General features: G+C 33.2%; 1 protein-coding gene across 11 annotated transcripts in view; it reads right to left on the reverse strand.

Moving 5' to 3' along the window:
- Positions 1-1,030: 1,030 nt before the first annotated feature.
- Positions 1,031-17,573, reverse strand: part of adam11 (ADAM metallopeptidase domain 11) — a 74,417-nt gene continuing 57,874 nt past the window's right edge. For 4 of the 11 annotated variants that reach the window (XM_087275988.1, XM_087275987.1, XM_087275983.1 and 1 more), the window contains 7 exons: positions 15,806-15,911; positions 15,391-15,510; positions 13,635-13,803; positions 12,323-12,437; positions 10,067-10,157; positions 8,027-8,044; positions 1,031-5,672 (listed from right to left, as the gene is read on the reverse strand). In XM_087275988.1, coding sequence (XP_087132114.1) covers positions 5,657-5,672; positions 8,027-8,044; positions 10,067-10,157; positions 12,323-12,437; positions 13,635-13,803; positions 15,391-15,510; positions 15,806-15,911 — 635 coding nt within the window. In that variant the 3' untranslated portion in view covers positions 1,031-5,656. Of the gene's footprint in view, positions 5,673-6,100; positions 8,045-10,059; positions 10,158-12,322; positions 12,438-13,634; positions 13,804-15,390; positions 15,511-15,805; positions 15,912-17,573 lie in introns of those variants that run through there. The other 7 variants (XM_087275985.1, XM_087275984.1, XM_087275981.1 and 4 more) reach the window with 2 other exon arrangements.

Raw genomic sequence — 17,573 nt, forward strand, 5'->3', positions numbered from 1 at the left:
ACTGGGAAATGATTGTAGATATATGTATAAATGTTTACATATCTCTGGCTCTAGATGGCCAGTCCTACACTACAACTTGGTCCCACATTCATTTCAAAGGAGTGCTACCCTGAACTAAAATGGCAGCTCCATTGACGCATTCCTTCCAATAGAAAACAATAGCGTAGGCGACATCTAATTTAAATATCCATGTCTCCAGACCAGGAGATAGGCTAAATGGTTTCGAAAAAGTTAAAACTAAAGCTGCTGTGACTTATAAAATGAGCCTTATTCCAAAAAAAAAGTGTAGCGTTCCTTTAAAAAGCTTCTTTGGAAAATGCACACACTGCAAAACCCAAAAAGTTTAGGTAACTCAAACCATTTGAAAAAAAACGATTGCAACAAAGCATTTAAGTTTAAAAAACGAATCCTAATGAGTACTGTGAACTTAATCCATTTGAGAAAATGAAGCAATTTGAGCACAGTCAAGCCAAATAAATAAAGAGAACTCAAACAGAGTTCTGTAAAACATAACAAGTTGAGACAACTTAAACTGTTCAAGGAAATTGATTGCTACACCCATTTGAGTTAAACAACTAATATATATGAGTACTGTGAATTACTCCATTTGAGTGGACGTAATGAGGTATTTAACTCATTACCTTCAACACAGAGTTCAAAAATTTTCAAATGAGTAGAATTAATTTTCGCTAAATTTCACCGTTGGCTTTTACAGTGCATATACATTACATCATTGCTAAATCATTTATTAGTTGTATTTTTTTTATCCTTGGTACTGCAATTTTCTAGGTGACTGGATAAACTAGCACAGCACTGTAAAAAAATGCAAGAATGCACAAAATTCTGTCATGTTGTCCTAACACAAGTTTATCTAAATGTTTTTACAAATTTAAGTTTGTTGAGCATAAAACAATCAAGTTGTCCCAAAAAACCCTCAAGAATTGTGTTGTTTCAGCTCAATAAGTAGTTTGATTAAATACCAAATGTATTTTTTTCCTGTGAAGAACACTGCAAGAAAAGCTGAAAGGGATTACAGAAAGATAACTTTCACATACTTAAAATAGTTTATTAAAAACAATGCAAGAAATGTTCAAGTCTTTATTTATTTAAGTTTTATAACTTGCAAGTTTTGTCAACATTCCTAGTGTTTTTTTAAGAAAGCAAATTACAATGCATCTCATCTCTGAGAATAACAAAAAAAAAAAAAGAGAGAGAGAAACAAGTTGTTTTCAACATTTCACTCACGCATGCTGAGTAGAATCCATTTTTATATGGCAACTGAGAGGACAAAATCAATGTGTCTGCCTCTCTTCCATTCATAAGTTTAAGCTTCAGGTGAGCTATTACAATATTTACACACAGTCTTACACCCCGGAAGACGTTTCTCCAGGAATACTTGTTTTTTTTTTTGTATGGCAGTTGTTATTATACACAAATATACAATAAAACATTGCTACTCTTGAAGTTTTATAACTACATATTACACAGTAGATACTCGTATTTGTGAAATTTGACAAATCATGACAAAAATTGTGTCTAGTACATTTTGTTTTGTGTTTTGTGCGTGTGTGTGTGTTACAAATACATTTAGACCTTTGCATACAGACAATAATAATATACCTAAAAAGAAACATTGTTCTGGTCTGTTGTTGTTGTCGCTGATACATTCTGAGAAAGTCTCCCCCAAAATATTAGTGACAGAAACTTTTTTTTTTAAAAAACAAGCTTTGATTTGCTGGCAGCCTGTTCAGTGTAATACAACAAATAATCAAGCAAGTCATGGAAAGAAGAGAATTGCAATTTTTTTTTTTTTAATCTAGGTTTTTTTAATTTAGGTGTTTTTTTTTTTTTGCCTCTTACACAGTGCTAACTGATTTAAATGTTCATAACAAACTGCCGTTGCATCATAGAGGAAAGTTCTTATTTGCCGTGAGCTTTAGCTGAACCTGAAATCACTCTCACTGAGATGTAATTTTTATCTAATAATCAAATAGTTTGAAAACCATTACAAAGTATAATATTTCCACAATAACTCTTTAGACATAGAAATCTATAGATTCAAATTCACACCAAAACTGCTAAAACACTGAAACTCAGTGAATGAAATACACAGTGATTTGAATGAAATGTTGGAATGTGACTGAAGGCAATATATTTCAAATACATTATCAGCTACTAGATTGTCTTTAATTCCTCTCAGCAACTATCAAGTTCATGGTTTATCAACTGAGGTTCAAAAACATGCAACTCAAGCTATCAGTTGCCTGAAAACACGGCTCAAAGTATTATTATTTGTATAGTACTAGAACAGGTTCCAGACGTGTTTCACACAAAAATAAATAGAAAACAAAAAGAATTTGTGTCTTTCTTTGGAAACTCATCTGCTTTGTATTTGGTGTAGATGTGTGATTGTGTTTTTAAAGGATATATTTACATATCAGACAATAGGTGGTCAGAAATCAAAATTTTACATCATTTATGTAAATAAATACATTTAAATATGGACCAAAGTCTCATGTGTTCCATTATGTGCACGTTTGATAACATTTAATGAGCATGCCTACCATTAAAGAAACATTTGAAACAGGCTTACCATTGGTGAATGTATCTTTGCTGAAGGCACACGAAAATTTGAGAAAACTACAAATATTGCTAAATAACTGTTACTTGTTTCTGCTCAAAAAAATAGGTTGCAGGGATACTTTAGTTATTTAACGATGACACAATAATTTCAAACATGTTGACAAGTGTACAGTATGAAAAAAGCACACACATTTCTGCCAATAATTTATAGACACTTCAAAACATTTTCTCTGTTAAAATCGAAGTATCCACTGTGTACTAACTCTTTTCATTTCAGTAACTGGCTCATTCCTTTATTACAGTACTTTTGTTCGTTTTTGAAGGTAAAAAAGAAAATTCTTAAGGAAGCAATTGTATAAAAAGGTGTATTCTGGAAATATTCTGCAGCCAGTCTCAGTCTCTTAAACATTATTCAGTATAGCTTCATTATTTACACCAAAACGGGTCACCATCATAACTTACAGATTGGACATAAGACAACCCAGGCTCCGTCTGAAAATGTACACCTATATACATTTCTGGAAAATGCTGAATACATCCCAGGAGGTATGTTTTTTTTTTTTTTTGCAGTTTTTTTTTTTTTTTTTTGCAGTTTTTGTTTTCACGAATCCAACAGAGGCTGCGGTGTACACTTTTTGAGATCTCAAATTTCTCTCCATTCACGACTGCTGTTCTCGCATAAATTTACCAGAGGCCGCTGTCAACTGACTAACTGATTGACTGACCAATCGACAGACCGATTCCCCATCCACCCACTTTCCTAACCCAAACGACACTGTTTTGAAAAGCAATCAAGAAGAAGAAAAGCCCCCTAATTTTTACTGTTTTCAGATTTTACCACATTCTCACCCTGTTATTTATTTCTTTATTTAATGTTTTGGCTTCTGTTTTTGTCTTACCTGCTTTCTGGAACCGTTCTTCGCCAGACTTAAACCCCATCATCATGGTCAACTCCTCTCTGCATCTCAAGTCTGCTGACACATGATGCGAGCCACTGAACAAACTGGTAACAGCAGGAAAAGCCGTTCCATACAGAAGTTAGCTTTCTGGAACTGCATTCATTTTTTAGACAGAATGTAGCCATACGTACTCCTGGCTACATAATTCGTGATCTCCAGAAATGTATAAGGGGATACTTTTTCACAATGAGCCTGTGTTTACATAAGAGCTATAGTTAGCAGATGTATGTATATAATTTTGAGTGTGTATGAGTGTGTAATAATGTTGATTTGTTTTATTATAGTACATATTTCTAGGGATAGTTTTTCAAAAATGTATATTCATCTGGGGGCTTTAAATAGAGCAGAAATAATTTATTTGCGATTAATATAATTTATATAAAGTGTTTGTAACATATCTGAAACAAACGGAAATTTGACAGGTCTGTACCACAGCTTTGCCCTTCAGGTCTCTGCTCTGGTCACATCACTCAAAGCTATGAATACTAAGTAGATACGATTGGTATAACAAAAATGACTAGAAAAGCTGTTTTTCTGCATGGTTTAACTGTATTTCAGTGCCAGCTGTATTAACCCTTGACCCTAAAAAAGTACTTTTGTGCTTAAATCTGACTATGTTAGTAATTTTTACAGTCAAAGGGCAATATAGTGCTGTCATATACATTATATACATATCTTTAATTCAGTGCATTCAAACAGTGTCCCACATATTCATATATACATATACATTTGAAGTCAAAATTATTACCCAATACCCTCTAAATATTTTTCCCCAATGTCTGTTTAACGAAAGAAAAAAAATTCAACACATTTATAAACATAATAGTTTTAATAACTCATTTCTAATAACTGATTTGTTTTATCTTGGCCATGATGACAGTACATAATACTTTACTAGATATTTTTTAAAATACTAGTATTTAGTTTAAAGTGCAGTTTAAAGGCGCTACCAGGTCAATTAGGCAGGTTAGGGTATGTAGGCAAATCATTGTATAACAGTGGTTTGTTGTGTCGACAATTGAGAGAAAAAAGGGGGCTAATAATATTGACCTTAAAAACGACTTTGAATAATTAAAAACTGTTTTTATTCTAGCTAAATTAAAACAAGTTAGACTTTCTACAGAAGTAAAAATATTATAGGAAATACTGTGAAAAATTCCTTACTAAACATAATTTGGCAAATATTTATAAAAGAAAAAAAAAATCACATGAGGGCTAATCATTTTGACTTCAACAGTATATATTACCACAATGACCTTGCCATTCCTCAGATATGTGCTGATGAAAACTATAACTACATTGAACACAAGCAATGCCTTATTTTTTATCAGGTAAAAGTACATTCATATGGTTATGCATGTTTTTATGCACTATTATGGATAATCATAAAAGCAGCATGATTATAGATATTAGACGTATGAGATGTATTAGAAGTATGAGGGTAAACATGGAATGCTAACAGACTTTCCATTCTAAGAGAGTACATTGTTTTTGGATTCCCAATGGGACTTCCATAAATATTCAGAGATGAATTTCCTATTGGGGAATCTTTAGGGAAGATCTCTATGGAAAATATGGATACTTGAAAATGATAGCATTTTAGCATTTAAAATGTTTAAAAGGATTATGCATAGTAATCTTGATGTCTGCATTGAATGTGGTAACCTTTTTACAACTGGATTTATTCTTGATTTATTTACCTGACATGATGCATCTTGACACCCAAGTTGTAATATAACACAGCCCGGATCTTTATGGTGTTTTTGGTCCATTTTTGGGAAATCAACAATAAGAACTGTCCACACAACACCTTTTTGTTCCGTCAATGACAACAAAACGACATGCGTAAATGATGACTCCATTTTCTGTGCTTGGTTTAAAGGGCAAAACCAATTATTAAAAAGTAACATCATTGAAATCAGTTAAAGAATGTTACCATGGGATGTATTGAAGTGTTTCTAGGCAACAGGTGACAGGCAGTAACAGGAAGTGGAAAGACAGGAGAGAGTGACACTGGAGTTTGGTGAGAGAGTGGAAGACATCTGGAGTTTCTTCTGTTTCCCTCAAAGTTTAAAGAACACAGTGCAGATGCACAGAAGAGCAGATGGCATGCTTTATCCCCCTCCAGATCTGAGGAGAGAAAAAGAAAAGAAGGAAATAGAAGAAGAAACAATTTGTCAAATGATACAATTAGATGGGCGTTGCAGTTTAGACTGTTTATTTGACTCCAATGAAGCAACCATTGAAGCAATTCTATTTGCTTCTATTGATGCAATATTATTTAAAAGGCAAAGGTCCCTAATTATGCTTTTATGAAAGTAATTCTAGAAAACCAACACCTAAAGGTAGCACACTGAAGAAATGAGAATTTGCATACAATCAAATTTTTAAGCATCCATATCAAAACACTGACATAGCAGCATTACATTAATTTTATAACACACAGTGGTATAATATAATATAATATAATATAATATAATATAATATAATATAATATAATATAATATAATATAATATAATAAAAATTGCTGCATAAGAGTAATGCCATAGCAAATGAGTTGTGTTTGCGTATTTGTTTATTCAGCATGAATGCAAATGCCTCAGTTATTAGCTAACATTATGCAAGCACTTGGCAAAATTAAATGTCTAGCAAGCAAAAGAAAAACACTGAGAGCTAGTTATAAACAAACAAACAAAAAAAGGATTGACAAAAAATAAATCTGTTTTTTTTTTTTTTTTTTGCATTTGTTGCATATCTAAGTTACCACAGATGGAGGCAGTGAGAGAGATCGTTCCTGGCTTTTCCAATTATTTCAGTATGTGTAGATGAGTCTCAGGAATAAGCAAAAAAGTAAAATATAACATATACAGTTAGATCAAGAAATGTTTGGACATTGACAACATTTTGGGCTCTAAACACCAACAATAGATTTGAAATGAAATGAGCAAGATGTGCTTTTGCAGACTGTCAGCTTTAATTTGAGGATATTCACATCCAAATCAGGTGAACGCTGTAGGAATTAAAACAATTTGCAAATGTGCTTCCCACTTGTTAAGGTTCCAAAAGTACACAACTGGCAACTGGCTTCTAAGGTGTTCCATGGCCAGGGGTTGTTATTGCATAATTATCCCAACTACAATAAGCAGATAAAAGGTCTAGAGTTTATTTCAAGTGTGCTATTGGCATTTGGAATCTGTTACTATCAACTCTCAAGATGAGATCCAAAGACCCATCAGAGAGATATCAAAAACATTAGGCATGGCCAAAAAAACTGTTCGGAACATTCTTAAAAAGAAAGAATGCACTACTGAGCTCACTAACACCAAAATGACCCAGAAGACCATGAAAAACAACTGTGGTGGATGACCAAAGAATTCTTTCCCTGGTGAAGAAAACACCCTTCACAACAGTTTGCCAGATCAAGAACACTCTGCAGGAGGTAGGTTTATGTGTGTTACATAACTTGTACTAGAGTGATGGGAAGAGAAGAGTATGGAGAGGGAAAGGAACTGCTCATAATCCTATGCAGTGAAGCATAGTGGAAGTAGTGACATGGCCTGGGCATTTATGGCTGTCAATGGAACTGGTTCTCTTGTATTTATTGATGATGTGACTGCTGACAAAAGCAGCAGGATGAATTCTAAAGTGTTTCAGGCAATATGTTCTGCTCATACTTTCTGCTCATATGGCGCTTCACAGTGCAGATGGAGAATGACCTAAAGCATATAGCAAAAGCAACCAAAGAGTTTTTCAAGGGAAAGAAGTGGAAAGCTATATGATGGCCAAGTCAATCACCTGAACTAAATCCGACTGAGCATGCATTTAACTTGCTGAAGACAAAACTGAAGGAAAATGCCCAAAGAACAAGCGGGAACTGAACACAGTTGCTGTAGAGGAATGGCAGAGCACTACCAGGCATGTAACCCAGCATCTGGTGTTGTCTATGCATTTCAGACTTTAAAAAGTGAAAGTTTGATTTATGATTAAAATTCTGTCCAACTACTTATGGTCCCTTAACTAGTGGGAGGCCAATATACAAACAAAGTTGTATTTACTACAATGTTCACCTGACTTGGATGCAAATACTGTCAAATTAAAGTTGACAGTCTGCAGTTAAAGCACAACTTGTTCATTTCATTTCTAATTAATTGTGTTATTGTATAGAGTCAAAAATGTTAGAATTGAGTCAATGTCCAAATATTTATGGACCTAACTCTAACAATAAATACACTCTAAACTTTTATTTTTTATACAAAAAGAAACACAATATAACATCAGTAACATTATAACGCACATCAAGTATGAAATTTAAAGTGATTTGCATTGATGAATGTACTAAAATTATAATAAATGTATTGCAAACCTTTTTAAATAAAACAAAGCAGAAACTAACTGGCAAACAAAGACACAGAAAATGGTGTAATATGTGGAAGATGAATATGGTTTATGCCATCACATCATGTCTTGTTGGGCAGAGTCATACCTTCCTCTTCTGATATTTCTGTATTCAATAAACAAAACAGACAGAGAATAAGACTTCGTTAGTTAAGATGCAAAAGACACTATCACATTAAATACCGCAATGAAACATTATAATATCACCTTTCTTTTGTAAAGACAAATCCTAATAAACACTGAAGTTTAAACATTTGTGAATATCGCAGTAGATCAGCAGTTTCTAAAATATTTAGGTCAGCCCGTCTGGCACCAACAACCATGCCACATTCCACATGCTCCATATTCAGTCACTTAAATCACCTTTCCGATGCTCGATTTGCAGCAGATCGTTTTGACCATGTCTACATGCCTAAATGCACTGAGTTGCTGCCATGTGATTGGCTGATTAGAAATTTGCATTAACAAGCAGTTGGAGCTAATAAAGTGGCCGGTGAGTGTACATGCAGCTTGATATGCACTTAATAAGAATGATCAGCATCTGCAGTATCATCAGTACATGTTGCAATGAACACAGTTTAATGTGTAGGAGTACTGTAGACTTCTTAAAACTTCAAACAAAATGTAGCACTATCTGGGGCCTGCACCATGAATACGCTTATTTCACACAGCCGCCATTTTAAAGTATAGGATCAGCACTGTAAACATTGCAGTATAATGCTGTGGACTACAAACCTCCAACTGTTGCCAAGATTTCAAAATGCAGAAATGATATAAACATTAATTTAATTATAAACAATTAAAAGCAATTTAACATCAAACAACATCACAATCTCTTTAAGAGTAATATGCTCAAGTGTCCTCCTAGGCTTTAGTTCATGGCACTAATTAAACACCGTGGGGAAGCTTTACTGCTTAAGAATATGTAACCCGGTGAGCAATAAAACACTGCAGACCTCTGCAGCACACCCTTATGTTGAACACTACAGAGCGACATGACAACACTATTACACTGAGCACGTTTATAAACAGCATTGATTTACTATAGTGTTCACCAGTGCTCAACAGTTTACCGATCTTGACCCAGTGCAAACACAGATACGCAAACACTGAAGCGCGAAGCAGCCGTGAAAATCAGTCGAGTCATCAAGCAGATCGCTCGTCTGTGTTTGTACTTGGTTAACAGCGGAGCGTAAACTGATGACTTTCACGGCCAATCACAATCATTTCTGTTAAGCATGTGAACACAATGGCAAATCAGCGCTGTTTTAAGAAAGCAATCAACAGTGCCTTAAATGTTGGCGTGAAATTGACAGATTTTCTTTAAATTCACTATTGAGACAAGTATAATATAATGAAAAATCAGTTCATTAACTTGAGTTAGATAAATAGCATCTAAAACATGCGTTTGGGAAAGAATACGGTAGCTAACCAGTCACATTTCCCTTAACTTAGCTGAAAATGAGCTCTGATATCCCTTTTTATTTTCACCATTCAATCAGAATGGACCTTCGGGTAAATTTGTGTCACTTTTTCTTTGCTGATAAGATATACAGCCAGGTACACAACGTTCCTATGCAACTCCCAATGATAACTCTGGGTTTCTTCCCACCACAGCATTGATTTTGCTTTTAAAAATGGCGGCCGCATGCAATGAGTCCATTAGGTTTAGCTGGCTAGCCAGTAAAGTTTCAGTTTAGTTTGAACCAACCTTGGGTTTTAGGAAACATGAATGTAGCTCAACTTTAACTACTTTTTGTTGTAATGGTTTTATGGAGCAGCTAAGATGAGTTGAGCAACATTCATGGTACCTAAACCCCAGAATTGGTTTGAACTAAACTGAAATTTAACTGGCAAGACAGCTAATCTGGCTTCATACAGCCCTCTGGTCTTGTCTGTTTTGTTTGCTTCTTAAGAATTTCAAGATATATTCATGAAAAGGTTTTTTTTTTTTTTTTTTTTTTTAGAAACATCCTATAAAAAACAAACAAACAAACAAACAAAAAAAGAAACAAAATATACTTTCACCACCAAGGCTGCTTTGTCTTTTCACTAATAATTTATCAAGAGAAATATATTAAAGCTACTTAAATGGCTTTAAAGTGTTTAAATCGATTTTACGTCTTACTTGAAGCCCCAGCCTGTTCCTCCAAGTACTATAGCTGCCAATAGTATCGCTCCTGCTATAGAGCCAATGATGATGTTTGTACCACTTGGACCTGTTGACAGACAGAGAACAAGAATTATGCTTTCGGGAGTAAGAGGCGGTGGTATCTTGTGATAACATTTGCTTTTTCATTGACCTCTAATAAAGAACCTGATACCTAAAAGACATCTGATTAATTTACAGCCCCTAAACATCTGTATTCTTTTGTGGAACTAAATTTCATTGAAGTCTGTCAAATTTTCTGTGACTGTTTAATTTGAAAATAATTTTTTTTTTTTTTTATGACAATGGTTCAAAAACCAAATCACCCAATTAGAGTTATTTATATATCAGTTATGAACCCAGTCATTTCTTCAATCTCTTTATCAAGTTGTTGCTTGACCTATTTGATTGTCCAAGGCGATGTTGAGAATCCCACCTGGGAGTCAGGTAAAAGTTGCAGAATGCTCACTGCTTACATCAGTTATCATCAGCTCTGACTAGAGCTCCCAATCTGAACTGCTAGCTCATTCAGACAATCTGACTTGGCTGGGCGAATCAGTTTATCTGGTGTCTTACACTTTCAATTAAATTCTTTTTACTTAAATGATTATTCCAGAAAAAAAAAAAAAATCAGTTCTTAACTATTCACCTTCATGTCATTCCAAATCCCTGAGACCTTTGCTCATCTTAACATATTAGTTTTTTTTTTTTTTCTTAAACCTGAAAGATCCCTCGTCCTAAATATAAAGCAATAATCACACGACAAGCAGGAACAAAAACATTGTTAAAACATTCCATGGGATTTTGGGGGGTTAAACCAAAAAAATAGGAAATACCACTTTTATGTTATATCTTCTCTTCCACTTTTTTTCTATCACTGCAGCACGCAATGGACATATTGCTCATAGTAAACACACACCACTTTGTGTGATTTATACAATCAATGTTTTTGTTTCTTTTTTAAACTTTGAATGTCTAGGGATCAGATCATTGCTGTATAGGGAGGATGAGACAGCTCCCTGGCTTTATCTAAAATATCTTAATTTGTGTTTCGATGATGAAAGCAGGTCTCAGGGGAATATACAGAGAAAAAGTGATGCTGTGCAAACTACTCTGATATGTGTTATTGTGGGTACTGTTTTTTATACTTCTTTAAAGGATGTGTTTGGATTTGAATTGGATTTGTGTATTTTATAATCGTTTTTTTAATTTATGAATTGGATTTGGGTATTTTTGAATCATGTTTTAAACTTAAAAATATGATTTACATATGTTTGAATTGTTTTTTGAATTCACAAATTAGATTTGGGTATATCTAAACTGTTTTTTAAATTTATGAATTATGAATATTTTTGAATTTTTAGACTAATCTATTTCTATATGTGTTCAGAAAATCCATGGTCAAATGATTAAATTATGCAGCTTTCTGAGAAGTCCTCTCTAAAACACGATTTAGTAGTTGGCAACTTCTATATATTTATGAGCCAAGCTGCTTCACATTGCAAGAAAGTCCTAGATTTGGCCTTGGAGTTTGCATGTTCTCCAATATTGGAATATTTTGCCGAAATTACAATTTATTTCAGATTTAAACTGTGAACTTTACCAACCCTTTTATTAAAGAAATATCTCAAATTTACATACAATGTTGAAATATTCAAGACTTATTCACACCTGTACTCTATGTATTTCACATACATCCATATGTAATAATATTGTTGTTTATTATTGTGTGTGTGTTTGTGTGTATACACAAGACATCCCACATCTTCAAGATGCTCCAGGAGACTCCCAAATATCCACAGTAGCTGCATGGTGTGATATTATCTTGGAAATTATGGATGCAAGACAGAAAACACTTAGGAGCAAACTAGATCAGGAGAGTATATCAGATGTGGTGATATACCTTTAAAGCCTGAAATTACACACATAGCACAGTAAAGTACCTCTACTAGAGTACTAAAGTACCTTTATCACTGCTGTAATTGGAGCTGCCAATTTTGCAGGCTACGACCACATATCTGATCGCTTGTCAAGAACATGTACTCACTCCCTGAAATGAGTTTTTGCAGGGTGGGATGTCTGATGTATGCTCTAAATACATACACAAGGTTGTTACAGCTTGTAAGTTAGTTAAATTAGCAAGTAGTAACACTGCTGAACATATTAGTATTTCATTCCAAACATAAACAAAGAAAGCAAAAGTACAACTAAGGATTGACTAAATGTGTTATCAACCTTTGTACTTCTCAGGACCATCTGGAGGCTGGGGGTCTGGAATGGGGTCATATACACTGCAATCCTTCCCGGTGTAGTCTGAGTCACAGATACACTTTACTTCATTACTGCAAGTCTAAAAAAGAGACAGAAAGGGAATGTCTACATAAGTGGGAAAAAAAGAAAAAACATTTTCTTACATTACTACAGTAAATTATCTGCACTAACCGTCAATGAGGTAAAGAGGAATGACAATTTTATGACCACATTTTTTAGAATATAAGCTTTTTTAATTATCTGAAAATCTGAACTGGTGTCAAATAAGAGAGGCATATGAGTGTGTTCTGCATACTGTTAAATCTAAAATATTTGTTATGATGTGTATTTAATATTAAATATAAAGTGGTGTGAAAAAGTGTTTGCCACCTTACTGATTTCTTTTTTTTTTTTCATGTTTGTCACACATTAATGTTTCGGATCACCTAACTAATTTAAATATTAGTCATAGAAATAACACAAGTTAACGTCATAAAGTTTTGAAATGAAAGGTTTTTATTATTAAGGGAAAACAAAATACAAAATTACATAGATACATGTTAAAAAGTGTTTGCCCCTAAATCTAATAACTGGTTGGGCCACTCTTATAAACTGAAATCAAACATTTTCAATAACTTACAATGAGTCTGTTACAGCACTGTGGAGGAATTTTGATCCACTCATCTTTGCAGAATTGTTGTAATTCAGCCACATTAGAGTTTTTTTTTTTTTAGCATGAACACAGCATGCCACAGCATCTTATTCGAATTAAAGTCAGGACTTTGACTAGGCCGGACCCTTTTTTAAATGTAAGCCTGACTACCACCAGCACATTTTACTGTTGGTGTAAAAACACACCTTACAAAAATTCCAGTATTTTTCCCAAAAAGTATTTTGGGATATAAGAGTATTTTCCCAAAAGTCTTGAGGATCATCAAGATGTTTTCTGGCAAAACTGAGACAAGCCATTATGTTTTGTTTTGTTTTTGTCTTGAAAGTCTGCTATGCAAACCATTTTTTCCCCAGTCTTTTTCTTAACGTGAAGTCATAAACACTCATCTTAACTGAGGCAAGTGAGGGTCTTTTGTGACTTATTGGGTTAGTTGTCACTGTCTTGGGGTAATTTTGGTCAGCCGGCCAATCCTGGAAAGGTTCTCCAATGTTCTATCAATTTGCAATTTGTACATAATGTCTTTAATTCTTTTAAGGATGAACAACAATCTATTGTGTAGACCTCAAAACAGTGACATCAAAACAGGCAGTAAATTAAGTGTGTGATGTTAGATGAGCAGCCTACCCCATGATCTGAGCACACAAGAGAGAAGGATGACCCGGGACAGGATGACAGGTTGAAGGTGGTGACCGGCAAACAGCGATGGTCTAGGCACATCATATTAGGACCACAAGGTGTGCCATCCTCCACATACCCAAGATCAGTGCCATCCTCTAACACTGCATGACCACCACTGAAGACACAAATAACAGCTCGGTGACATCTTAATGCAAACAACCTCTAGATCAGGATGCCTAGTGCTATTCCTGAAGACCTGTCTACTTACAACTAGGCAAGTTTAGGTAATTGAGCAAGTTATTATTATTTTAAAAATAAAAAACTGTTTTTATTCTAGCCGAAATAAAACAAATGAAAAAAGAAATGAAAAAAGAAAAAAAACTAATAATTCTAATAATTCTGACTTCAAATATATATATATATATATATATATATATATATATATATATATATATATATATATATATATATATATATATATATATATATATATTCAACCCTGAATCGAAAAAAAATTGGAAAGTATGGAATATGGAAAACACAAACGAAAAAAGGTATCGGTTTTCTAATTTAATAATAGTTAAATTTGTTGCAGAGAATATAAACACTAAATATTACATTTTATGTCTAGTCAACTTATTTACATTTGTAAATATACATCCTTTCCTGTCATTCAGTCCTGTAACACATTCCAAAAATGCTGGGACAGGAGCAATTTAAGGTTAGTAATCAGGTAAACTGGTTAAATAATGATTTTATTTGAAACAGGTGGTTTTAACAGGTGATTGTAATTATGATTTGTTACAAAAGCAGCATTCAAGAAAGGTCGAGTCCCTTAGGAGCAAAGATGGGCAGAGGATCACCAGTTTGCCAACAAATATGTAAGAAAATTAATGGAACGTTTTACAACAATGTTCCTCAAGGAAGATAGGAAGACATTTGGATATTTTACCTTCAATAGTGCATAACATAATTAAATAATTCAAGGAATCTAGAGGAATTTCAGTGCGTAAAGGACCAGCTAAACAACCATCATGTTAGGTCCCTTTGGCACTACGTCAAGAATCTTTATTCATCCATAAGCGATATCACCACATGGGCTCAGGACAACTTTGGCAAACCTTTGTCAATAATCACAAAATGTAGTTACATCTACAAATGCCGGTGAAAACTGTACTGTGCCAAAAGGAATCCTATGTTAACAGTGTCCAGAAGTGGTGTCAACTTCTCTGAGCTCGGAGGCATCTGGGATGGACCATCACACAGTGGAATAGTGTACTGTGGTCAGATGAATCAATGTTTCAGGCATTTGTTTTGGGAGAAATGGACGCCGTGGGTTTCGGACGAAAGAAAAAAAGGATCATCCAGACTGTTACCAGCAACAAGTTAAAAGCCAGGGTCTGTCATGGTATGGGGTTATTTCAAAGGTAACTTGACTCTTGAAAACAACTCAGTCAACAATGCAAAAGCACGATTCAGCTTTTGCTTAGGGATAGACTACAACCTGTAATAATGCTGTATAAAACATTTTATGTTGCCTCTGGGCCAGATTGTCATTGTAAATGAGAACTGGTTCTCAATTAACTTACCTGGTTAAATAAAAGTTATTATTATTAATAATATCTGAACAATGTCTTACAGTGTGTTAACGAAGGTATTTAACAGAATAATTGATCATTGCATTGTTTTTCAATAATTTTAATCACCTTTTGTCAACTATTCCTACCTCAGTACCACCCCAAAACCAAATTGATGCATTTACCGACAATCCAGGTACTTGTTCTGATGGTAGATGGTGAGACTTGTGCTTTCTCCATGCAAGTCTCCATACCGCGGCTTCACTGTGATATTAGTGCACAATAAAAAACCACACAGTACATCCCTGTAAATAAACACAGACAGAAATAACAGTGTTATACAGACGAGGAGGAAAAATAATGAATATTCCACACTGTAAAAGCTCTTACTGCCTCAACTTACGCTAATCAAATTGACTAAAAATATTAGGTTAAACCTAATAAAACTAAAACAATTTTGTTGAGATCAGAGTAATTTATTAAAATAAGTTAAAGTAATATAAATAACATCATTGTGACAATCATATAATTTTTTTGAAGTGCATGAAAGAGACAAAGAATACCACTGAACGGGTTATGAAAGGTTATTTTCTTACTCACTGTTTATTGCACTGAATCCAGTTGTGTGAGCTGCTGTCCTGACCACAGTTGCCACGCTCTGTGCCCTCAATGTTCAGCTTTTCATAACACATCCGATCTGCTGCATCTATCAGTGCATAGGCAATACACTGAGCATTGTGCATATTCAGTATTAGAATTTAACAAGAGATATGTGTTATTATGACAAAACTTTATGAATTCACTTAACTGCACTGCACTTTATTGAAATGGACTACAAAACTAATCGTACGTTGCACTTGTATGTTTGCAGGAATACCCAAAAATACATTGTACGTTTCTTAAACATGCGATGCTAATTCAATTAGTCAATTTTCTACAGTGAATATATTCAAAAAACTGATTAGTAATATTCATTGCTAAACTTTATTTAAACAAAATTAAAGGTGATTTTCTTAATATATAGTTTTTTTAACCCCCAGATTTCAGATTTTCAAACAGTTCTATCTTTAGCAAACATTGTCCTATGCTAAAATATCAATATCAAAGGAAGCTTTTATTCAAATCTCTTTTGAATTTTTTTTAAACTTAATTCTAGTTTGGATTAAGTAATTGTTTTCTACAATTTTACCAATTTGTTAAACCTTATTATACAGTGCAAAAAAAAAAAAAAAAAAAAAAAAAAAAAAAAATATATATATATATATATATATATATATATATATATATTTTTTTTTTTTTTTTTTGTAAAATGTACTGATGATCATCATAAAATTAAAGAAAGATACATAATAAATAAAAGCTCATTTTAAGTAGCCTGTCTATAAAATATATGCAATGCTAAAATATGCTCCCCAATACATAAGCAAATAGGACTCTACAAAAATTAATAAACATGAATTATTGAAACTGTAGTATATAAAGTGGTTATGTTTTATATTACTTTTAAGTGGTTAGAATATTAGTAGACAGGTGGTTAGTATCTACAGTAAATTAACTTTACTGATCTTAAGCAACTTTGCAATGAGATAACTATCTCTACTACATGTCTACAAATACTCTATTAGTTACAGTTAATAAAATGTTACAATGTAAATAACTATTTTAAAAAAATTATAATTATTAGAATGAATTGTACATTTTGCTAAAAAAAAAAAATTGGCAACAAATTACTTGAATGGGGTAAGGCTGTAAAAAAACATTCATAATCAATGCAAAATGCAAAGATGACATTGTTTGAAATTTCTTTGTTACAACATCATGACATAAATAAATCCATCATAACCTGTCTTTGCCATGACAACTTAACATTGTCATAACAACATAACTTGTCATAAAATTTGTCATAAACAAGACTATCATCAGGCAATTATAACGGTGTCATGAATTTTATAACAGCTTCATTTATCCACTGCAGTACAATTTGTACAAATTGAATTAAAATGTTAATTAATATTTAATATTAACATTAATATTATTGACACTGTTATAAAATTATATGACAGAGTATTGGCACTTTTAATGAGAAATTATAATGACAATTTCAGTTTGTTCCACTGACAAAATATCTTTAAAAAAGTACACTATATAACTACAGTAACAGTCTTCATCAAAATAAATGGATAATTAAATAAATAAAATAAAAATCATAAATACTGTGGTAGTCCCGTTTTACAGTTTTTACTGTTTTTGCATCTGCACAAACCTTGCCAGTGCCCTTAAGAGTAATTGTGTTGTTTCCAAATATTTATTTTTACTTATATTTTTAGATAATATTATATGTGTAATTGTATTAATTTCAATTTCTTTT

This window comes from Danio rerio, chromosome 12, assembly GCF_052040795.2.
Source record: "Danio rerio strain M-AB ecotype USA chromosome 12, GRCz13ab, whole genome shotgun sequence".
Taxonomy (NCBI): Eukaryota; Metazoa; Chordata; class Actinopteri; order Cypriniformes; family Danionidae; genus Danio; species Danio rerio.